The following is a 25,161-nucleotide window of genomic DNA, read 5'->3' on the forward strand; positions in this document are numbered from 1 at the left end:
AAATGGGATCGTCGCGTCGGACGCCACTTTCTCGCCTGGCTGCGAAGTGCATCACCTTTTGCACCCTGTTTAGGTGACGCTCGGCCGCTCCACCCCAGGAGGAGAAGCAGTAGAGGGTGTAGGACAAGACCTGAATTTGGACAACGAGCCTCAGAATCTCAGGGGTGAAGTGGCGTCAAATTTTGAGCAGGGGTAGGAGGACTGCATTACAACTCTGGACGAGTAAGAAGATGTGGGGTTTCCATGTGAGGTGGTGGTCGAAGAGTACACCCAGCATCTTTGCTGAAGATGATGGATGGTTGTCTGTGCCGGAAATGACAATGTGGAAGCTGCCGGTCTTTGTAATGGTTTGGTGCCGATCGGCATAAAGTCTGTCTTTTTAGGGCTCGTAGTTTTTAAACCTATTTTAACTATGAATTCAGCGAGTTCAAAACTCAGACCAGTTTCGAAGGCACTGAATGGATTTCTCAACACAGGCTTTCAGGCTGGATAGGACGACGACGTCGGGGCTGACTGAGTCAAGGAGTTGAGTTTACGATATTAGGCGGCAGTGGGGTAGGAAGCCGGATAAGTGATGGATGAAGATGATGAACAGGAGTGGGCCGATAAGGCATCCCTGGGCCACCCCGTGGGATACGGATAGGGTAACCGAGCCAACAGTAACCACCTACTTCCAACCGCCCAGGTGGTCCCGGAACCATTCCGAGAACACCTCGCACCATTCCAGCTTGCTGAGAAGGACGCCGTGATCAACGCTATCAAAGGCCTTGCTAAGGTCAATCGTCGTCATCGACGCGTTATTGCCGTTATCGACAGCCTTTACCAACCACCCGACAGCGTCGATCAGGGCGTCCTCCGTCGAGTGGCGTCGACGGTAAGCTCCTTGCGATGGCGTCAGTACAGGTTGTCAAAAAGGTATGAGGCCAGCTGCGACCAGACGACCTTCCTGGCAATTTTCGGCGGTTCGGAGAGAATAGAAACGGGACAAAAGTTGTTCAGGTCTGATCAATCGCTTGACATGAACGCCGGGGTGACGCGCGTAATCTTCCAGACGGACGGAAAGCTGTGTGATGTGATATAAGTTTATCAGACGTAGAAGATGAGTCGATTGCAGGGGCACTTTTCCCTGCATGGAGTGGTGCGCCATCGACGCCGACAGCCCTCAACGCGCTCATTTTCCAGCCGGCTGCAGGGAGCTCCGGTAGAGTGGCTGGATGCAGGGAGAACGCCGAGACACAGACACGGTACGGGCGCGGTCCAGCCGGGGGCGCACCCGCACCGCCACGCACCGCCGCCGCCTCCTTGGCGATGCGGGGTCCAACGCCAGCGAAGTAGCCTTTGAGTGCGTCCGCCGGGGTTCCCATGCCGTAATCGAGGGTGTCGGGGCTGCAACCCTCTCTGCAGCCCTCTGTCGTGGCCCCCTCGCTGGCTGCAGTCTGAACTGCTTGATGCGGCTCCAGAAATCTCGCCGCCCTGTCAGCAGACCGCTGCACAGGTAGAAGCGTCACACGAGAGTGATCAATCCCTTCACCCTGTTACGGCACCGCTGGTACGCGCGGCGCGCCCCTGTGGTACGGCAGCGCCCCCAGGCCTCGCATGCGCATTCTCGCTCCTCTCTGGCTGCGGGGACTTCGGTATATCCACGCAGCCATGCACAGCCACGCCGGCATGACGTCACGGCGATGGTCGGGCAGTGAGCGGCGACTGCGGAGTTCCACACTTCCATAGATGCAGCCACCTTGTCGTCGACGGTGCCAGCGGCGTAGAGCGACTCCCAATTGGCAAGCAGCAGACTCAGGCTGAACGCGTCCCAGCCGGCACTTTTTCACGGCCGCACAGTGGTTGTGACTGACCGCCGGCGCTCTCTGGGGACGGGAGCACGGAGTAGCACCGGTTGGTGATCCGGATGGCGAACCGGTTGGTTGGTTGGTTGCTTGGTCACGTTGGTGACGATCAGGGCGATCAGGAACACTGCTCAAAGAGCCGTGCTCGTGTTGGGTGGAGGTGGGTGGGCCTGACGACCATTTGTTTGAGACTGATGTCTCTCAGCATGGTCCGGAAAACGCGTACACCGGGGCCGTCTGGGCTTACAAATCAATTTTGAACTCTTCTGGTGCGAATACCTTTTTTCCTGTGGCGACGGCGGCCTGTAGTTGGTCTCGAACGCTCTCCATGCATCGGGACGTTGGTCCTCCCGGTGGTCGGTAAATGACACCGATCACCACCGTGCGGCGGCCGGGGCCGCTCACCGAGAACCACAGAGATTCCACCATGGGATCGGTACTACCTATATCGGGTTTTGCTGCGTGGAGGGAGTCCGTGACGAGAACCGCGACTCCACCTCTTCGTGCCTGGGTCTGCTGGGCTGCTGTCAGGTCAGCCGGGTGACATGGCAGTCGTGCCGTGGCATGCTGAAACCCGGGAATATCAGCACCCTGTCTGGTACCGTAGGCTTGAGCCATGTCTGAGACACACGCAGGTTGTCCATGCGGTATTTCTGCACCACCTGGTTGACATTGTCTAGTCGACATCATTACGATATCAACAGCATTACAGCGAGGTCGACTCCCGGGCCCAATAGCGCCGCCACAGCCGCATACCAGGGGCGAAATGGCAGCACGGCTCGGCTGGCGGGCACACTGGCGTCCTGTGGCCGGTCTACTGTGCGCCCGCCATAACCGCATACTAGCGGCGAAACTGCAGCACGGTTCGGCTGGCGGGCACACTGACGTCTGTGGCCGGTCTACTGTGCGCCCGCCATAACCGCATACTAGCGGCGAAACTGCAGCACGGCTCGGCTGGCGGGCACACTGGCGGTACGGCTCGGCTGGCGGGCACACTGGCGTCTGCGGCCGGTGTACTGTATCAGCAGCGCAAGCAGCGAGGCGGCCCCGCACGCCACCCGAATCGGCCGGCGGGTGCGGGCGCTGACCTCTCGCCGGCGGCGGATCAGACGGCACAGGAAGGTTGGCAGGCTGTGCCTGATTGTCTCGGTCACCCCACGTGCCACGTCTCCGTCCAGCCGATCACGCACGTTGAGCAGGTGCGACCGGTCGTACGTATGCGCCGTACAGCCGGCGACCGGCGATCCACTCTTCCCCGGACGGTGGAATCCGATGTCGACCGACCGGGGGTGCCCGGGTCCGCAGGCCCAGCATGATAACGAACATGGCTGGCGCACCAAAGGTGGCGCGCTTGGAAAGGAGGAGGTCCAGGAAGCCAGACATATCAGGGATGTACAGGTCACAAAATGAGTATCTGTGACTACTGGGCCATCAATGGCCATCGTAGCACTGATTGAGATGTCACCGAGATCGGGAAACATGAAATAAAAACACATGAAAACTGTGGAACTCCCTGGCGTGGTCGGACCGGGTGCACTCTGCTCCCAGGCGTGGTCGGACCAGGTGCGCTCTCCTCCCAGGCGCGGTCGGACCAGGCACACTCTCCTCCCTGGCGCGTTCGGACCAGGTACACTCCCCTCCCATGAGTGGTCGGACCAGGTGCACTCCTCCCAGGAGTGGTCGGACCAGGTGCACTCCCCTCCCAGACGCGGTCGGACCAGGTGCACTCCCCTCCCAGACGCGGTCGGACCAGGTGCACTCCTCCCAGACGCGGTCGGACCAGGTGCACTACCCTCCCAGACGCGGTCGGACCAGGTGCACTCTCCTCCCAGACGCGGTCGGACCAGGTGCACTCCCCTCCCAGACGCGGTCGGATCAGGTACACTCCCCTCCCAGACGCGGTCGGATCAGGTACACTCCCCTCCCAGACGCGGTCGGACCAGGTGCACTCCTCCCAGACGCGGTCGGACCAGGTGCACTACCCTCCCAGACGCGGTCGGACCAGGTGCACTCCCCTCCCATCGCGGCCGGACCAAGCGCACTCCTCCCAGACGCGGTCGGACCAGGTGCACTCCTCCCAGACGCGGCCGGACCAAGTGCACTCCTCCCAGACGCGGTCGGACCAGGTGCACTCCTCCCAGACGCGGTCGTACCAGGTGCACCACGCCGCCCAGGCCGGATCGGTGGCGGGCGTCGCTGGCTGGCGGCGGGCCAGGTGGGTCCGCTGGGCCGGTTATCGGCCGTCAGCGGCCCATTGAACCCGACCGGGCGGCACAAGGGAGGGTGCTGGCGACCGAGCGCCACCGCCGGCTAACTGCACGCCTCCGCTTTGTCTGGCGCTGTTTGTTCGGCCCCGGCGTGACGGCGCTGTATATCGGACATCGATGCGTGCGGCTCGCCAGGATCACTCCTTGGGTCGCGCGCAGGACGGGACTCCGACGATGGTGTCGGAGGTGGGCTTGTCAGCTGCGGTTGACAGACGGCTGGGACAGCGGCGTGTGGAGAGCACACCCTGACCACAGTTGGAGAGTACGTGCGAATCATATCTCAGATGTTGGGGTGGAATTACAGACATGCCTAGGCGTGGCAGGGAATTATCTCTGATTGCCTCCGCTTTATCGTGAGCTTGGGTCATTCGTAGAGAAATCTTGCCAAGCGTCTGTCAAATACAGGTCATGGATATCATAGAGATACTTCTTGTCGCTTGCCCTGGGGGTCGAACTAGTAGTGCAAGAGCGGAGCCAGCGTACATGCGACCTGGAGTTAATATCAGACTCGATGTATTGGGCGGTGTCGAGCGGTTCCGCTTCTTGGAGTCGATTGCGACCCACGGCGACTCAGGTCGAATTTTGGTTTCTGCCCCGGGCGGCACAGCACAGTTATGAGTCGATTTCGACTCCGACTCAGAGGAACCGTCAGTTTCCCGAATCGACTTCAAAGATTCAAATCCGGGGACAGCAGCATAGAAGATAACCCGGTTATATAGAAGCATTCACATGCTTACCTTTCATAGCATTGCAACCCATTCAGTCAAATCAAATCCACTTAATCCAATCCAATACATTCCTCGTAGACTGCGAGATATTGATTCTGAAGTCAACTTTGACTCCGTTCGGAACCAAACACGGGTCGGGTAACCAAGCACGGATCGCGTAACCAAGCACGGGTCGAGTAACCAAACACGGATCGGGTAACCCAGCACGGATCAGGTAACTAGGCACGGGTCGGGTAACCCATCACGGATCAGGTAACCAAACACGGGTCGGGTAACCAAGCACGGATCGGGTAACCAAGCATGGGTCGGGTAACCAAGGGTTGGATAACTGCTAAAATTGACAGGCCGCCGCGCTTGCCGCGCCGGTTGATCTGCAGCACCAGGCAAGCATACAGTGGTTCATGGTGGACCCGGGACCTTTCGATTACTACAGCAGGCTTCTCAGCAGCAGCAGCCTTTGCAGCGTATGCTGACACGGCATGGCTTCGAAGCGGCTCGAACCAGATGGTTGTTGTGGCTGGTCCCCAATTGCCGAGTTGGAGGGCGCCTACAGTCGAGCCCCGCCCTTGGTGAACCCTGGTCGTCTCCAGCTGTATGGAAGTCAAACAGCTTGAAACAGGCGGTTGCTGTAGCTGGTCCCGGATTGCCGAGTTGGACGGCGCCTACAGTCGAGCCCCGCCCCCGGTGAAGCCTGATCGACCTCCAGCTCTGTGGAAGCGCCCGCAGCAGTCGTCTGTTTACCGAGCTAACAAATAGAGTGGCGCCGAGTTTAGGCCTGTCAGAGAGGCCGCTGTTTAAGCGCGGACTGAGATCAATGCGCTTTCAGGGCACCGCCAAGGGTCGGGACAGGCGGTTAGTTTGGAAACATTGGATATTTGGTAAGGCCGCCAGCCGATTCCGTAGCGCGGTGGACAGATAATTTTTGCACGCTTGCGGTTTGCTTTCGCCAGAGCAATAGGCTCGCTATGATTGGGATCGCTCTGAGCCTGTTAAACCTGCATGACGGACGGCAAGTTTGCACAGTTCTTAGATGTTGCGGTGCCAAATGGGTTTTGAAATCCCTGCAGTCAGGTACGGACATAACTAATTCACCAACCCAGGAACAGCGTGGTGGCGTTGTCGTCGAAGCCGTAGTTTGGCACACATTGGTCATAATTAATGTTCTTGTTATCAGCGAGTTACGGTAGTATATAACTGCCACCCGTGATATTGGAGAGTTGGAAAGGGTGCATTTCATATTGCATTAAGCGCATGAGCCAATCAGATTTTCTGCATTAGATAGAGTGCCTCTAGTCCGCTTCATCTGCTTCACTCCCCGCATTCAACAGCATTACGAGCGTGTTTGGGGATCGGGTGTAGAGATTTTGTCTCAGTGAACGTCGTTTCTCTGAAAAAATGGTATCATTTATGGCTTGATCCGCCGCTCATAGTTGCCTTGGGGGTTGTTGTCCAACGATAATGTTGGAAGACGTGATATTAGCAGTTGCTGGTGCGAGCTAGGTGAATGGTGACATCTAAAGTTGATTTTACAGGTTTATTTTTTGGTTGCGAAGCCAAGTATTAGTAAATGTGTGATCTTTATTTCGCTGTTTTAGAACTGCAGCCAGGTGCAGTAGAGAAATGTACCAACAATATCGATGTTAGATGTGTTTTTATGCGGTAAAACTCCAGGCATTGAGAGCGTCTCGAGTAAAATAAACGCAGATGCAAGATATAAAGCTGACGAAAAGAAGCAAGGCAACCCACGTGACCCCAGCTAAACAGGCAGCGCTGCTCACACAATAAGCCCTCACGCCTTTACGTCCGAGCCGAGCAGAGTGCTGCACCGTCTGCACCGGCGTGTAACTCAACCAAACTGACGAGGAGCTGCGCTTGAGCTGTAAGTTAGCGCCCCGACGAGTTCGGAAATTGAGGATCACTGCCCGGGGCTGCGCTCTGCGCCGCGGCTTGTGAGTGATGAGACACTTCGTGTCATTTGGAGACCACTGATAGCGCCAGTCATTTATCCCCAAATAAGTTTCAAGAGCACTGGAACACGCTTCCGCTTTGCATGTCTTGATAATTAATGTGTCATGCGCTCGAAAAATTGTGATGTATTTCAGCTGATGCAGGAGTGGCCTGATTCGGGGGTAATTTTACATAATGTCACTTGCTTATATATCTGAGTTTCGTTGGAAGTCCTGAGGTCCTTGCAGTCAAAATATGCTGCAAATTTGTTGCTTGTGGATAATGCTCAGTTCATATCACTGTCGTCTACGCATTACCCATCATCTGTGCTGCCCGTCTCAATTCGCACCCCCTCGGCCGTCCAGGCGTTCCTCAGCAGCGCGCAGACGCGGCAGAGGCTTCACCGCCATCCGTGACCTGCCACAGATCCGCCAGGAGCAGATGCAGGAGATGAAGCGACTGGGGCTGAAGGAGGACCGAGCTGAGGTGCGGCCGCCGCCGCCCGGTCTGGAGGCGCGCGAGACGACCGGACTCGAGCCGGAGGAGACGGTGTCCGGCGCCTCCCCAGGACAGGAGAGCTGCGCAGCCCCCGCTGAGGACGACTCCAAGGTGAGGCCTCCCTCTGGTGCTTTTACTTTCCTGGGCAGGCGGGCTCTGCCTTTCCTACCAAGGACAGCAGGGGAAGATGCGCAGAATCCTCTCACTTTCACAGACAGGAGAGCTGCACGCCACCTCATGAACGAGCCTGAGTATTAAAGATCTACATCTCTTGCGCCGCTGTTAGCAGAATACCCAAAAGCTGTAAAGCACTCACCTTGGACAACTTCTGCCTATATGTGGTTCAATCAATATGTTCCTTGCGCCTTCCCGAATTTGTGCTGGTCCAGATGACCGTACAGTGCTTAGCTCCCTCCGTGTGTGACCCTGAGCGACAGCTCCAGCCCCTCGCAGCGTTACTGCACCCAGAGACACCCCGTCTGGTGCTCGCCAGATCTTGTAAGTGACGATTGCTGGAAAGTCTTTTCATTAAAGCCCACTCAAGCGTTCTCAGAAACACAAATTAAGTCGGCAAGCTGGCGAGTTGTTCTGTTCAACAAGACCGAGTTCCTGGCTGTGGCAAGCTGTCGGCACCCAATCAGCGCGCAGATTGAGGTCAAAGGAACTTAGTAAGGCGTCATCTGCATGATTACTGATTTGAAATTAAATCCCAGAAGGCCCGCACGTAATACAGTGCCTTAAGGAAGATTTTGATCACGTCGTTGGAACATTAATTCCTTGCATAATTGGCGTAGAAATTTTTCATTGAACACAAGACGCCACGTAGTTGTTAAGTACTTGTTCTCGTATGTTTACGTGTTTTTGAAGGTTCACGATGCTTCAAACCTACCTGATGCTAATTGAATGCGAAAACCAGAATTATCCAAGACAAACTTTTGTAATCAGACATCAGGTTGTTCAAGAACTTCACCAAGCGCCACACCCATTTCATGTTTAGGTAGCCATAAGAGAATATTTGCTCCTTCGTCGTTGCTAACACGTAATAATTCATTACCTTCAAGCTATAAAGGAGCGGCATTCCTTCCCGGACGCACCTGCACGTTGTAGCTTGTCGCGGATTGGCTCAATCCGCCGGCCGGGCTGCACGGGACCAAAAGTTTGCACCAAAACATTAGGTAGGACCGGTCCGGCTGTCCAAACCCACCAGCCTCCCACGGATTAGATGGATTGAAAGCCACCCAAATGGACGTCATCATTTAAAGTCCCTGAAATTCCCAATGAAGACGTCAACTCGGAAAAGAACCTTCAAACCAACAGAAAAATAGTTTCAGTTCCAAACGATGCACAAACAGGCTGCACAGTACATAACTTAGCCATATATTCCACTAGCAAATCTTCTGATGAACAGATTACGTTGACAAATTGATATAAGCGAGTGACACTCTGATAGCTGTTGTTATCATAGCATAGCTACCATTCCTCCTGATGTTGTCAGCAATGCCATTTAACTTCACTGGATAACATTGCATTTCAGATTTGAACGACTGGACAGAGGCATGCTCGGTTGGCAGACACCGCACAGTTTCGCAATCCCAGCTCTTCTCTGAGAAATACCAAAAAGGATTAACTCAATGGCAACACCATATGTTCTGCTTACTTAGTCAGCCAAGTTTTTTTAGTTTAGAACCAGTTTTAATTTAAGTATGCTGCGTTAGCTGATCCATTTATAGGTGTCTACCAGAGCAAAGATTGCTGCATCCTGACGGATGATTTTTTATCCACTCCCAGATTAATGTACCCCAAAGAATGGGCATGGTGGCCTCTACAGCCAGGGCCCAAAGCCAGCTTTTTCACCCAGCAGTTGGCTGCTTGCTGTGAGTTAGATGCTCGTAAGATCCAGACAAAAACTTTTGGGATTAGGTAGGTACTTAATGATTTGTGTCGCATCTATTTTACTCCCACTTTCATAAACCATCCGCAGATTGGGTGCCAGCAATGCGTTTGTATACCTAAGATTCTCATATAACGATTTAGAAGCTCGAAGAACCTGCACAGAAAGCCGGAAAGTTATCGAGGCTGAATATGATGTCACCCAAGGTCGTCGATTTACACCTCAAATAAAAATGCAAAAGTGCAAAGCAAAGCATTTCATGAGAAGTTTTATTCCTAACTGGTAACAAGCTGTTTTGGGCATCTTACCCACTCGTTTTGGCAACTTTTGCACATTTTTTCGGTAAAAATTAACCAATACCTTAGATTTAAGATACCGAGATGAACCAACTTCGCTGTTAGAACTTTAAAAGCTCTTTATGGGGAAGCGGGTTCTAAGAGACCCAAATGATGAGTTTTTTCTTTCGGTCCGAACCGGATTGGATTGAGAGGGATGAGAAAAGCGGATTGGTGGGCGGATTGGATCCAGACCAGCCAGACCAGACTGCACCGGATCCTGAAAATGCGATCCATGAAGTGCTTTCCTGCACATTTTACCCCGGACAGTGGCGGATCCAGCAATTCTTCGGAGATGCTGCCAGCGGGGGGGGGGGGGGGGAGGGGAGCAGACTCGCGTCGCCAGGCCCTCTGACCCCAAGGGGATGCCGCGAAGGGAGGGGAGCAGACTCGCGTCGCCAGGCCCCCTGACCCCGAGGGGATGCAGCGGAGGGAGGGGGAGCAGACTCGCGTCGCCAGGCCCTCTGACCCCAAGGGGATGCAGCGGGGGGAGGGGGAGCAGACTCGCGTCGCCAGGCCCTCTGACCCCAAGGGGATGCAGCGGGGGGAGGGGGAGCAGACTCGCGTCGCCAGGCCCTCTGACCCCAAGGGGATGCCGCGGAGGGAGGGGAGCAGACTCGCGTCGCCAGGCCCTCTGACCCCAAGGGGATGCCGCGGAGGGAGGGGAGCAGACTCGCGTCGCCAGGCCCCCTGGCCTCAAGGGGATGCCGCGGAGGGAGGGGAGCAGACTCGCGTCGCCAGGCCCTCTGACCCCAAGGGGATGCCGCGGAGGGAGGGGAGCAGACTCGCGTCGCCAGGCCCTCTGACCCCAAGGGGATGCCGCGGAGGGAGGGGAGCAGACTCGCGTCGCCAGGCCCCCTGGCCTCAAGGGGATGCCGCGGAGGGAGGGGAGCAGACTCGCGTCGCCAGGCCCTCTGGCCTCAAGGGGATGCCGCGGGGGGAGGGGGAGCAGACTCGCGTCGCCAGGCCCCCTGGCCTCAAGGGGATGCCGCGGAGGGAGGGGAGCAGACTCGCGTCGCCAGGCCCTCTGACCCCAAGGGGATGCCGCGGGGGGAGGGGAGCAGACTCGCGTCGCCAGGCCCTCTGACCCCAAGGGGATGCCGCGGAGGGAGGGGAGCAGACTCGCGTCGCCAGGCCCTCTGACCCCAAGGGGATGCCGCGGGGGGAGGGGGAGCAGACTCGCGTCGCCAGGCCCTCTGTCCCCGAGGGGATGCCGCGGAGGGAGGGGAGCAGACTCGCGTCGCCAGGCCCTCTGACCCCAAGGGGATGCAGCGGGGGGAGGGGGAGCAGACTCGCGTCGCCAGGCCCCCTGGCCTCAAGGGGATGCCGCGGAGGGAGGGGAGCAGACTCGCGTCGCCAGGCCCTCTGACCCCAAGGGGATGCCGCGGAGGGAGGGGAGCAGACTCGCGTCGCCAGACCCTCTGACCCCAAGGGGATGCCGCGGAGGGAGGGGAGCAGACTCGCGTCGCCAGGCCCTCTGACCCCAAGGGGATGCCGCAGAGGGAGGGGAGCAGACTCGCGTCGCCAGGCCCCCTGACCCCAAGGGGATGCAGCGGGGGGAGGGGGAGCAGACTCGTGTCGCTAGGCCCCCTGGCCTCAAGGGGATGCCGCGGAGGGAGGGGAGCAGACTCGCGTCGCCAGGCCCTCTGGCCTCAAGGGGATGTAGCGGGGGGAGGGGGAGCAGACTCGCGTCGCCATGCCCTCTGATCTCAAGTGGATGTGGACCTGCTCTTCAAAATAAAACTCACTGAACTCCGCTCACTTGATTTTAAAGGATTCACTTTGAATTTTCTTCTGAGAGTCGGTTCCCTTCCGGGACGTAGCCTGAGTCTCGGTAAGGAGGGGGGGGGGGGGGAGCAAAGTTGAATGAAGGGACCTGTTAAAAATTGTCCCCTCCAAAGAAAACCTGAAATGGAAAATGAGCGCTCAGCTGTTTTTGTAACGTAAGGAAGGTTTCAAGATCCGCCAGCGAAAATCTGATTGCGCAAAGATTACAGCAAGGATACCACTAACAAGTGTCCTCCAAACCTGACATTTCTGCCGGACTGATTTTGGATTGGATCATGGTCATGAATGCCTGCGATCCTAAGCGACAGAAAGAAGCGATCGCAGAAAATACGGTAAATTTGGCCGGAGGCCCAACGTAAAAGATAGGCATTGAAATGCTGGCGAGCACAGGGGAAAATGCTAGCACGTTGAAGCACACCATTCAACACAGCGTAGTCGAGTTGTCGGAAATCAACATGCAAGTACTTGCGAATTAAGAACTTTGTGATCCTCGGGTCATCGAAGCTTAGGATTTTCCTTTCTTGCTGCTGACGCTTAAAAACCCTAATTACCTTTTTTAAATTTCGGACTTTGTTGACCGGCTGCTACGTCTCTGTGATTTTGAAACAAACTAGGAATGGGAGCCTGTCGAATGGCACATTTTGTTATGAAGATGTTCTCGCAACAATCGCCTCGGCTACTTCGCATAGCTCAGACATCGTGCCTGATCTCTGACCATGAGATGGAGGATCAAAAGCTCAATTAATTCGGTGTTTAGATTTGTCTGCAATACAATTGACATGGGAAGTGAGACGTTCGTGGGAGCGCCGGTTGCCTGCATCATAACATGACAACCCACCTCTTGTAGCGCTGTATAGGAGCCGCTCAACTCCAACTGCACGCTCTCTGATTTGCCGTACAGGGATCCGACGTCCCCTACTCCACCCTGCATGTCCACGTGTATGTGCAGTGTTGCCTCCCCCCCCCCCCTCCGCTTCAACTCCGCTCCATGCGTCGCAGGGTTCGGACGAATTTGACGGCGCGCTGTTGCCGCGGGCGCTGGCGCCGTTCGCGGGAACGCCTCCGCAGCGGCACCGGGTGCTCAATATCCTGGACCGAGCTCGGCTCATCTCCGAGGGCGCGCGCATCGCCAAGGGCGTCGACAGCAGAAGGTGAGTGTTTGCGGCGCGGTGGCGGCGTGAGCGATGCTGCCTCTCGGTCACGAACGCGGCCCGTCGGCCTCTCGGTCGCGCGAACGGACCGCCAGCTCGTGCTCCAACGCCACCGCCGGCTCGTCGACGTTGCTGTCCTGCGGAGGCGGTGTCAAAATGAGTGGAACTAATGCAGCACTGGAGGGGAGCCACTCGAGGGCGCGCTAGGTGGCGGTAAACAGGGTTGCGATTTCCAGAGTGTTAAAGTACTTTGGTTTGTTGCCAGCGCGGGCGTAATGTACGCCTAATAAGTCCATAATACCCAACCGAAAATGGCTTAACTAAAACCTGCGTTCGTTAAGAGGCTTTGAGACTGAAGCTTTCTAACTATAGCGGGAGTCGGGGTGAGGTTTCCCATTTAGTTAAGGGGTGCCCCCCCCCCCCCCTTACCTGAGCTCCAGACCGCCAACTTTGAGATCCTGGTCGAATTTTAGGAGAAACCCGTTGGTTTGGCTATTTCGGGGAAGGCTGCGTCATTTTTCACAGTTGAGTCTTCCTTCCTCCCCAAATACTGTTGGAAAACTATGCCCCTGGCGGGAGATAATCATTTCACCTAAAGAACATAGCTGCGCGTTGCATGACATGCCCCCAGGCATAGCTGATGAACGTGGGACTAGGATTTTTTACTGATGCGTTTCCTTTCTATATTGGAATCGGATTCTGTACATAATCGATTCGCTCATCGTGGTATTCTGCACTTTCCAGCCCAAATATGTCGATAGAAACGTGATCCCAAGGTCTATAAAAGATCCGGGTTAGCTGTTTTAGGTCAAATTTACAACGCTTTAGGCAGGACAAACAAATACTGTTTGCCCACGGGCTGAGTGGTCTGAAACCAGTCTTTAGATATTGTGTCCGCTTACTTGTTTAATACGCACCCGAATGGCCGGTTGGATACGCTTCGCTCGGGTGGGATGGGAGGGGGGGGGACAGTTGGTCTCTCTGATATCTCAAAAACTAATATAGCTAGAAACACCAAGTTCACAGGATGAGTTTCCCCGTATCTGAACGATATTTGTGGCCTAGAGGTCGAATAAGGTCAAACAAGGTCAAACTCCAAATAACTGTCTAAAGTACCCCAGACCTTCTCATATGACCACCGTAAACCTAGATCCCAGTTCTAAGCCAAAGGTCAATTGTTTTCGTGAGGGTTAGTGATTTTTTACATTAAGAAGGTCAAGATGCCAATAACCTACGAGAATGTTCCTATTTTGTCATTCAAAGAGGCGTCAAGGAGTACGCTAGGTGGTGTGTTCCTGAAAAAAATTGATCTGGGTTATTTTAGGTCAGTGGCCTCATTTGACCTCTAAAAAGCACATGGAACAGGAATTTTGCGGTCTCTGTCCTTAATAAACACAAAATGAGAGCAAAAAGCTACCCCAAAACTTTTGAGCAAAAAGGCAGGTTAGTTTTGGCCTCGGAGTGGCCTTCATACCTGGCCCTAGGTCACTAAGAATTTGTTGCCATTCTTAACTCAATTGGCGCATTGCCTATGAAACTATTTCAGACATGCATGGCTTTGTCCAACACTTTCGTCGCATCAGATTGAACGATTCCCTGGAAATGGCCTTTGCTGACAATCACGGTCTAACTCACTTGCCATAGGTCAGTGACCTTACAAGATGCGGTTCATTTATTTATGCCATAACATACGGTTTTCAATTGCCTACAAGTATGTCAAATTTGACGCGGCGACGCCGCGCTGTCCGGAAAGCATTCCAGAAAAGAGAACGTTGGGGGGCTCAAATTGCCCGCCACCCGAGCGTGTGCTAATGCTGACTAACGATGATGGTGAACCATGTTAGCTGGTGTTTAAAACTGGCATAGGCTGGTAATGTGACAAGACAGTTGTTGCACCTGTCACGCTAACTTTCGTTGAAATTAGCCCAACTTTGACCTGTCGCCATTCAAGGATTCTCGTTCCGGCAGCTGAGCCGCACCAATCAGCTCCTCTCAGCATGCTCCACCCATGACGTCTGGACGGATGGGTGGCTGTTAAGGTGGTCGAAGTGTCCTCCAGAAAGTCAAACGGAACCCACGTCTGTCATGAAATGTCAGGAGCTGCGAAAGATCAATGGGTTCCCAGATCAAATGGCCGACGGGTGGGGGAGGAGCGGGCCCGAACCGGAATGGGCCAGATTGATGGAGACCTTTAAGAAAACCAGGATCGCATTGCGACCATCTCCTGAAACAAAACAGGCAGTATCCAGTGAGACGAGAGATACTGTGCTACAGCTACGCGTGGAATTAAACGACTTGTTTGAGCTGCTTTTAAATGTTGCAATCAATTGAACTGCTGCGCTTGTCTGCGATTTGACTCGCGATCCGACCTGCGATCTGACCTACGATCTGATCTGCGGTCGGATCTTATCTGAGATGGCTTGTTTAGTCCTGCATTGAATGGCCACATTCCAAGTACTCCGACGTCAGCACATTGCATGACTAAAGCGTAACGGTACATCCGTATTTGGACGGACATCTGAGCTCGATGTCCGGCCGATATTGAAGTGTCCCGTGTCTATGAGGTGAGAACCTTTGCGGTGAGAACCTATCTGCGTGGAAAGGTATAGCGTAACTATATGACAGTTTTGGATTGTACGTTTCAGCTTCGCTGTGGAAAGTTCCTACGATCTTCCAGATGCGTTCATAAGCCCTGAAGGTAAGTGTTGGCTACTGCAAAAGTGTGTGGCCAGAGAGTTGTATGCACATTCGTTTAAACAGTATCAGTTCCTTTTTCGTGCTCCCACCTCCATCCACGACCGTACAGTGATGCTACGCTGACATTTAGAAGTGAGGATTGATTGAATAACACTGGTTATTCACAGGTTTTCCGAGAGAAAACAATACTTAACTCTTTTTCACTGAATTATAGAAAAATTGATTTTGTTAATATCAGTGCAATTCTCCCACTCCCCAAAAAATCAAGTCCCAAATGCTTGCCTTAACAAGCATTATTTTTTGCTGTTTTACGCACAGCCTTGTTTTGTCCACGAAAACTCACCGCTGTCGCATTTCTGCGTGCCCAACTAAGCACATTACGCTCCAATCCTCGATTGAGCATGATATTGCTAGTGTGGGAAGCCAATGGCAACACCCCATCATAGCCCCCGTCGGCCGCACTGTGGCGGCCCTCCTCTGGCCCCCCGCCCCTGCTGCTGTCCGACTACCGTCACCGATCCATTCGGACAAGTATGTATCGGTGTCAGCTCATTAGCTCTCAGCGCCAGGAGAGGACCTAATTAAGCCGGCCAGTGTGGTCTGCACCAGCCAGCTGTTGCCCGGTCAGGCTGAGGAGCCGCGGACGGAAGAGTCGTCTGCACCAGCCAGCTGTTGCCCGGTCAGGCTGAGGAGCCACGGACGGAAGAGTCGTCTGCACCAGCCAGCTGTTGCCCGGTCAGGCTGAGGAGCCACGGATGGAAGAGTCGTCTGCACCAGCCAGCTGTTGCCCGGTCAGGCTGAGGAGCCACGGATGGAAGAGTCGTCTGCACCAGCCAGCTGTTGTCCGGTCAGGCTGAGGAGCCACGGACGGAAGAGTCGTCTGCACCAGCCAGCTGTTGTCCGGTCAGGCTGAGGAGCCACGGATGGAAGAGTCGTTGCACCAGCCAGCTGTTGCCCGGTCAGGCTGAGGAGCCATGGACGGAAGAGTCGTCTGCACCAGCCAGCTGTTGCCCGGTCAGGCTGAGGAGCCATGGACGGAAGAGTCGTCTGCACCAGCCAGCTGTTGCCCGGTCAGGCTGAGGAGCCACGGACGGAAGAGTCGTCTGCACCAGCCAGCTGTTGTCCGGTCAGGCTGAGGAGCCATGGACGGAAGAGTCGTCTGCACCAGCCAGCTGTTGCCCGGTCAGGCTGAGGAGCCACGGATGGAAGGTCGTCGAGTGGGGAGGAGGGCAACTCGCGAACAATGCTTATAGGGGACGTAGCTACCCAAACAATACGCCCTACCGTAAAGGGCTCTGCTTTTTCGATGTTTGGATGGGATGGCCGTTTGCCCCTTCCCTAAACGTCGTATCTGTCAGTGGTGGCATTCGAGAGCTCTCAGCGGTAGCACCAGCTCCATCGTGGGCAGCTCGGACCGGGGCCCGAACGACTGATCGGATCCTCGCGAAGCACCAGTCAACAGCGCGCTACTGTGGGCCGTGGCGGTCCCGTTCAGGTTGGTGTGACAGGATGAGCCACCCTCTGCGAACTCGAGGACGTAGTTTGCGAGAGAGAGACTCCAACAGCAAATCTTTTGGAGGGTCCGAATGCCGCATCGGCTACCCGGAAACTTCAGATTTTCGGGACAGATCGTAAAACCTCGGAAACCAGATCTTCAGGACAGATCGACGCCTCTCCACCGCCGAAACCAGATCTTCAGGACAGATCGACGCCTCTCCACCGCCTCGGGTGCGGTCACGTTGCGCTCTCCCTGGGATTCGCCAGTGTTGGGAAAACCTTAGGAAAGAAGCGCAACAGCCCTTTTCATGCAAGCATTAATAGACGGGGACGCAATTTGATTTCAACTCTGACATGCGCCAAAGATGAAATAAGCAGGAGCAAGACACGTGGTTTGTTGTTCGATCAAAAAAAGCTGTAAATGCTTACTCCGGAAAGTCTTATTCTACATATACAACCACATAAGTATTCTCCATTTCACGTTTGCGATGCATCTTAATTTAATCCACGGGACTAAAACCGCGAGCGTAAAGTGGCGTATTGGTTGATGGTGATGAAACAAGGCTGCTTCCAGGGTGTAGTTTCTGGGCTGCTTTGATCAACCTGACGAGTTCCTATGCTGCTTTGATCAACCTGACGAGTTTCAGGGTTCTTTTGTTCGACCTGACGAGTTTCTGGGTTTTTTTGATAAACTCGACAAGTTTCTGGGCTGTTCTGAGATCGACCTGGCGATTTTCTCGGCTATTTTGATCGATTTGACGAGTTTCTAGGCTATTTTAATTGACCTGACAAGTTTCCGGGCTATTTTGGTTAACCCACGGTGTGTTTTTCTCCCTGTTGATATAGTTTCTGTGCAGACGGGCTAATATCCTTATCCGCTGCCTGACCAGAAGTAACGGCAGCGATATGAGTGTAAAGGTACAAATGTTCGTTTATTTTTTAGGGAGTTTTCCACCGCGGCGTAAGAAAATGCACCCATCGCTTTATTAACGATGCGTGTTATGATGACGATAAATAGGGCTGCCACTTCATGCCTCGACCGTAAAGCGCTTTTAAGAGCGCGATCGTCGACGAAAAATGAGAAAAAAATAACGTTCCAGATGACGCGTGGTTGTGGCTTCAGCATTTATGGTGCAATAAGGTAATTAGTATGCGGAACACTGAAAGCCACGGGAGCAAAAAGCGCCACTCGCCTTTTTTCGACAGATGACCTTCTCTGGGACTGCGCATCTTTATCAATACCTCACCAACACTTTTGACATATTTCAAATGCATCTCTATCAATATCTTACCTACACTTTTGACCTATCTTAAACTCGAATGACATACAATAAACAATACGCAAAATTCATCATGGAATTACTGTGTGAATTTTGCGCCTCACTTAATCGTATTTCAGTCGCGTTAGGGACTGCATAGTCAAGGAATATGCCTTTGGCTTCATTGTACTTTGACATGCGTATCGCTGAATACATAGGACCCACGGAACATGTTAGCGGATAACAATGACGGTGATCAGCATCAACACTAAAACACAAATCGGGAACGAGGTTGAGACCAGGTCACCAACGCCTCACGAAGCCAAAAAAGCGGCCCATCTGCGCAAGAGGCAACTCCGCCGGTGCACAGTCAAGCGCCAAATGGACTGCATGCCGCCATGTTGGCTGTTCGGTGGCTTGCGAGACGACTAAGCGCGCGCCCCAGCCCGTCTTGTGTGCTCGTTGTCAGGGTCATGGCTGCGGGACGACTAAGCGCGCGCCCCAGCCCGTCTTGTGTGCTCGTTGTCAGGGTCATGGCTGCGGGACGACTAAGCGCGCGCCCCAGCCCGTCTTGTGTGCGCGTTGTCAGGGCCAAGGCGGAAGCTGGATGGGCCGGCCAGCTGCGGTAGACGTTGGTAGCGGTGCTATCGGCAGTTGCCTTGCCCGTCGGCGATGACAGCGGGCAGGTGCACTCCTGCGACGCCTCTGATGCGCTGGAAATGCTGATAGAGGCACCCAAACTGCAAATAAGACAATTTTTCTGTGTGCTTAATAGTCAAGTTTCTGCCGTTTGGCAAGCTTGTTCTGTGTTTGGATTCGCGCGGTTGGTGTTTGTTATGATTATACCAATGTTATGTCACACCAAGGCACAAGCTTACGGGATGGCAGCAGGTTTACGGCGCCGGATGAAATGACGCGCGTGTTTGAAAAGTCGGGCTAGTTGTGTGCGGCGCACCAAGTCGGGCTAGTTGTGTGCGGCGTACCAAGTCGCGCTTCTTGTATGCGGCACACATAGTCCGGCTAGTTGTGTGCGGCGCACCAAGGAGAGCACCTGGCAGTGGCCGGGGGCAAGAGCATGCCGATTATTCATCCTACAAGCGGATGAGATGAAATTGATTTATCGCCGTTGTTTCGGTGTAGAATGTCACAGCCCTGGTTTGATTTGCTGCTGCTCTCACATTGCAAGGTTCACATTCGTCCACACGCCTGCGGACGCACGCTACGCAGCGGCCGTATGTTAAATGCAGACCTTCTTGAAGACTGATTTGACTTCAGACGCCTTTAATGCTGAATGTCTCGACTGTTGACTGTCTCGACCGCAAAAAGGGATATCGATTGCCTCGACTGCAGGCTGTGTCAACCACGGACCGTCTCGACTGTAACCTATCTTTAATGCTGACTGCCTCAGTTGCGGCTGACTTGACTGCAGGCTGTCCTGACCGCGGTCGGCTGCAAACAATCTTGACTGTGGACTTCCTGGACTGCAAACTCGCGTGTCTCGACTGCAGACTGATGTGTCTGGAGTACAGACTGATACGTCTAGATTCCAACCTGGTGTGTCTCGACTGCAGAATGGCGTGTGTCAACTGCAAACTTGTGTGTTTAAGCAACCACAGTGCATGTGTCAACCGCATGCTTAGTCTAATGCTCATTAGTATTATTTTCCACCGGGCTTGAAGCGCTCCCGTCCGCAGGCACTGCTCAGTGGGCTGTGATTTGCCGTGAAGGTGGAGGAAAAGAAGGAGGGACGCTCAGAGCTGGTCTGGATCATTCGGGCATGGCTTGAAACTTGTCGAATGGTCGAAAAGGCGGAAGGATTTCATTAGGCTGTACTTCGACACAGCTTCAACCTCGGCCCACTCTGGTATCGTATCGGGTCGTTTGGGCGGTGCTGAACAGCGCCCCCAAGAGATGGCGTCGGAAAGAGCAGCTGGTGTAATGGATGACAGGCGGAGCAGTTACTTTAGATCGACGTGAGTTTGAGCAGTTTTCTTCCGGCGTACACATGTCTGGGCGGCTAACTCCTAACAGGCAGGTCTTAGTCCCAGCAGACACATGTCTGGGCAGCTAACTCCCAACAGACAGGTGTATGAGTAGCTAGTCCCGGCAGACGTATGCGTAGCCTACGCCCCACAGACAAATGTTAGAGTAGTTTCGTCTGCCGACAGACGAAATGCAAAGCATGATCTCACTGAGCGGACACGTGTCATGGTGCATCTGCCAACAGTTACGGAAAGGTCAGTGCCCTGCCGACAGCTAATTATGGCAATAACCTTAAACGGGCTGAGGAAGAGCAGTGGCAAATACGAGGCAGACCATCTAGCAGATGCAAATCCGACGGTAGACCACGCCCATTGTGTCGTAAACATACCCTCCCGTGCTCACATAGCTGGAACCCAGCGCAGACTCACGTCCTTGAACGCGCGGCGCGAAGAACACCGGCCGAAAAACACGCCGACGGCAACGTCCTCCCTAGCGCCCTCCGGGGTCATGTCGGACGACACCGGAAGTTAGCTGGTTCCGCCTGCTCCTCGCGTCGGCTCGCGTCTGTGTCCGCCCCGGCGGGCAACTTGGCAGCCGGAGGCGAGGTCGAATCACGCGCTGAATTGGAGCTTGGCACCTGGGCAGTAGCTCCGCGACGGGGACCGTGGTCGCTGAACTGGAGCTTGGCACCAGGGCAGTAGCTCCGCGACGGGGACCGTGGTCGCTGAACTGGAGCTTGGCACCTGGGCAGTAGCTCCGCGACGGGGACCGTGGTCGCTGAACTGGAGCTTGGCACCTGGGCAGTAGCTCCGCGACGGGGACCTTGGTTGCTGAACTGGAGCTTGGCACCTGGGCAGTAGCTCCGCGACGGGGACCTTGGTTGCTGAACTGGAGCTTGGCACCTGGGCAGTAGCTCCGCGACGGGGACCTTGGTCGCTGAACTGGAGCTTGGCACCTGGGCAGTAGCTCCGCGACAGGACCGCGGTGCCCGGTATCCAGCCGGCCGTCGCCGCCGCCTCTGCCTCTTCAGAAGGGGTCTACGAGGCCGCCAGCGAAATCAAGCACGTCCGAAACAGAGAGAGTGGTGTTTTGTCGTTGGCCGCTGCGGAAGCGGGAATCGCTGAGAGGTTAGGGCGTGAAGGTCGCACTGACACGCGCGCCTAGGACCTGAAAGAGGTGACAAAGTGCGACGCGCTGGCCGCTGGGGTGACGGAGTTGTTTACTGTAAGCCGTCAGGCGCATTTGCGAGAAGCGTTTTGCACAAAGATAAGACAATGCTGTTAGCCTGCCGGCAGTTTGAAGGTATTATCCGTGCCGTTCAGCGAGAGCGAACGCAGTTTGAGTGCCGTGAGTCTAAGATCATTTAACATGTGATCTGGAAGTTTCAACTAAGCGAACACCGATAAAAAAGGTGCGCTGCATATCTGAGAGGTGCGACTGGAAAACGACCCATGCTTGAACTGGTAGTCACGCAGCACTTGTACGTTGTTTAACTGCAATGTATGGATTCAAAGAAAAACGCTATCCATTGTTACAGTGATGTTATAAATGTGAAGTCTGTTAATTTAAGGAAACACATGCTAAAAACTATACTTAGGAAGCACACTATTAACATAAATAAAAGAACCCACGCACAAAGGCACACAAGCACAGAGCCCGCTTGAAGACTAAATGAGGCCACTCACGAGAAGTTTTAAATACCCCAGATACCGCAGGACGGACGTGCTAAGCGATTCATGCATCTGCCCTGCAGTGCGCTTTGCAAACCATCTACCTCACCTGCCATGCCCGCAGTGCCTGGTTCTGCCAGGCATTGAGGTCTGGCGAAACTGAGCTAAACTAAGCCTTTTCATAAGGTTTAGTTTTCTTTAAGCAAAATGTTTTGCTGTCAAAGACCCCTAGACATAAAACCCCTTTGAATGTAAGCAAGCTGGTTGGAATGTTGTCTTGTTTACATTTATGATGTCCCGGCTCAGTAACATTTTCTGACATGACTCGATGTTGAATTATCCTATGTTAGTGTTGACTTAATCGAATGAAGGAGGAACAAAAAGTACATTGAATCTGACACGGCTGACCGGATTCATGTGCATGTTTGCACTGTTTGCTGAAGTTATCTTTCAATGTGTTCTTGGAAGAATGCATTGATAAATTTTGTTTCCTTTGATATCAGTATTTCTTTGTCAGGGAAAAGCTATTCTTTAAGCATTCAGGTGTATGTTGTTTGAATTCCAAGTTGTCATGTGTCGTCTGGAAACTTTTAAAACATTAAAATCCAAACAACCTTCCGATCAGTTCCTTGATGTACTGTCAGGGGCCCTTATTAGTGCTTCTTAAATATTGTGAGTTGGTCCAAGGATTAACTGTGTGGTCAAGTAGCCAAATGGCGAGGCGGACAATTGTGTAATTGCACGTCACGACATGTCATGTCGGTCATGTTTCTATCGCATCAGTTTTCCAGGGCTGTTATCTACAGACCATTATATTTGAGATCAAGTCAAGATGAAGACCGATAAGTCCATCTGGGCATGGTGAACACGAGGCAGAGGTATCTCTGTGTGAAGAGTTACATCTCTTGTGTCAGATAGCTCAGAGAGTTGAGCCCTCTACAAATGAGTTCTTATCCTCAGCAATGCGGGCTTCTTGCGCTTCGAAATTTTGGCCCTGCCGAGACGTCGGCCTGCATTTGTATCTTTCATGTTTTCCTGCGGTAGGGAGCTCATCTAAGTCTCCTTGCCTGAGAGGTCTCGATGCACGGCTCGGGTCCGCGTCGGGCGGAGGAGAACGGCCAGATCCCGGGATTTGGTCGGCTGGGGAATGGCTTTATCTCGGGACTCAGTGAATTCCAGAATTGGATGGTCCTTTGCCTTGCTCGTTTTTAAAATTGCCTGAAACGTTGACCTGGCTGGTCGGCGACGGCTGGAACACAGGAATCAGGCAGCACGGAAGTTACTTGATCCGTGTCTTCTCTGTGGTTTGGAACGGGCTGCGTTCTGATATTAGCTCATTACGGAATGTGTTTGATGTCTGGATTCCATGACCAGTGAGTTGAATAGACTCTGAAACTAGATAGAGAAGCATCTCACTTAGTTACTGATGGTGGAGGAGCAACGTTTTGAAAATCTACAAAACCGCCCTGCCGTGCCATCCAAATTTGAAAACCTGCACTTTATAACTTTGGCATTATTTTATTTGTTCAACTGATGCTGTTCTTCATTTGTGTCACTGCAAACATGGTCACATGTATTGGATAGGAAGCTACACTTAATTACAGTTAAGCCCGATTGCACAATCCTAATGTTATCGCAATTAGCTTGAATCAAAGACGATGTTGAAAAGACCTGTAGAAAGACATATTTTTATTTTGAGCCTTGCAAATCCAACAAAGCCCGCAAAATTGTTGGCAAAGCTAGCGGAGACCCGGAGGTGTTCAAAATTCACGCATTCCTGGCTTGTGAGTTTCTTCATGGTGGCACTAATTCATACAGCAAGTTTTTTTAACCAGCGTTGATCGGAGCTGCGTGTTCGGCCATCGGCCTAAACTGCCGGTGGCGGCAGGGGGGCTTCGCTCGCGGTCCGGCTCCGGCTCCACCAGTGGGATCTCGCACCAAGGGAGGCTCCGTGAGATGCCGACAGCCCGCCGCTGGAACCGCGGCAGCGCGCCATAAGGCGATGGAGGGTCCGAGTGCGCGGCAGACCCACAATCCGGTGATAAATACACCGCGGGACTCGGGCGCTGGGCGGCTCGCGCCCAGTCACGACCGCGAGATCGAAATGGCACGCGGCGGCACGCTGAATGGCTGGGGTGGGACGGCTGCTTGGGACGCTTCGAAGGCGACAGCAGGAGGGAAGCTCTTTCGTCGCCAGATTTCGTGTCTCGCTCGTCCCCTTCTCCCTTCCCCTCCCCCTTCTCGTTCCTCTTCTCCGTCTCAGTCTCCGTGTCTCCGTCTGCGCCTTCGTCTTCATCTCCGTGTCTCCGTGCCTCCGTGTCTCCGTGTCTCCGTGTCTCCATCCCCGTCTCCGTCTCCGTCTCCATCTTCGTTTCCGTCTCCGTCTCCGTCTCTGTCTCAGTCTGGTGTTTCTCGCTCTCTTCTCTTTTGACATGCCAGGGCCCATTTGTTTCTTGGTACGGAGATGTACGGCTCCTTGCTCTCCGACACATTGCCTGTCTCGCTTTCCCCTGCTTCTGTCATATTCATATTGTTACGCCCATTTATCAGGAATGCAATGATAATCAGAATTGACGTATGGAGCATGTCCAAATTGCAGGCAGGGTCGTTGCTGCAGCGTCCCCGTTCCTGCGAGGCGTGCCCGTCTCACTGCCTGTCAGCGGATGGTGAGGGCTTCCGCCCGTTTGATATGACCCGACGGCGGCTGATCGCTCGCCACCGCGGCCAGATTGATTGGCCTCGGCCCGCTCCGTCTCAGGCGGGCGGCGCCAGACCCTCTGGCCCTCCTGACCTGGTCGGTCTTCTCGCCGGCGCTTCGGACGGGTTAGGAAGTGCGCAGCGAGAAGGCTTGAATGGGTTTAAATAGGTGTCTCCCTTCGGCATGTGGACTGCATTGACATAGCCTGTAACATTATTGTTGCTGAAGATGTTTATTTTTCAAAGCGGTTTCACCAAGGGTTGAAATAATCGATTGCGGTTCAAAGTGTTCACATGCGGAAAATTATTACCTAGTTTATCAAACATATGGCCTTTTGCTCACTACAGTTGTGCATACACTGTGTAAACCCATTTAGGAACGTTGTAATGCAAGAATTGGCAAGTTTACAGCTATCAAACTTGACTAGTGCACAGTTATCAAAACCTGGCTAGTACACAAAGGTTGGAACAAACTGGAGATTCAGCGTTACTTTAAGAAGTAGCGTATTGGATCATACATAGACCCGTGACGTAGGTTAAATCGTTTCTAAATGTGATAATGATAACATGATGATCGCAACATGTTTACTTTGTCGGATTGGGACAGATTGTATGAAAACTTTGTAAAATGGATGAAATTTTGAGCGTCTTGGACGTATAACTTAGTGAATGGGATTAGGCCGGGTTCCTGAAATACAGTCCGTGAAGAACATTTCCCTGCGGGCACGTGTCGTGGCTTGCAATGTCTATTTCAATTTCGCAGTATTTTCTCAGAATGACTCGGAGCAGAAAAACAGTTCCTTCATGACGGCCAGGTCCGGTCTAATCCAGCAATAACCTCACCTCCTTCAATCTAGAGAGAGATTCGGACTTATGCCCGACATGGTGCCCGGCAGTTCGGCAAAACTC

The 25,161-nt window shown here is 53.7% G+C and overlaps 1 protein-coding gene across 1 annotated transcript in view; it reads left to right on the forward strand.

The window, feature by feature from the left end:
- Positions 1-25,161, forward strand: part of LOC119097969 (KH domain-containing, RNA-binding, signal transduction-associated protein 2) — a 43,119-nt gene that overhangs the window by 8,885 nt on the left and 9,073 nt on the right. Inside the window, exons 4-6 of the mRNA XM_037220906.1 lie at positions 7,213-7,395; positions 12,298-12,449; positions 15,095-15,147. Coding sequence (XP_037076801.1) covers positions 7,213-7,395; positions 12,298-12,449; positions 15,095-15,147 — 388 coding nt within the window. The remainder of the gene's footprint in view (positions 1-7,212; positions 7,396-12,297; positions 12,450-15,094; positions 15,148-25,161) is intronic.

The sequence above is a fragment of the Pollicipes pollicipes genome, unplaced genomic scaffold (assembly GCF_011947565.3).
Source record: "Pollicipes pollicipes isolate AB1234 unplaced genomic scaffold, Ppol_2.1 Scaffold_4740;HRSCAF=5597_pilon_pilon_pilon, whole genome shotgun sequence".
NCBI lineage: Eukaryota > Metazoa > Arthropoda > Thecostraca > Pollicipedomorpha > Pollicipedidae > Pollicipes > Pollicipes pollicipes.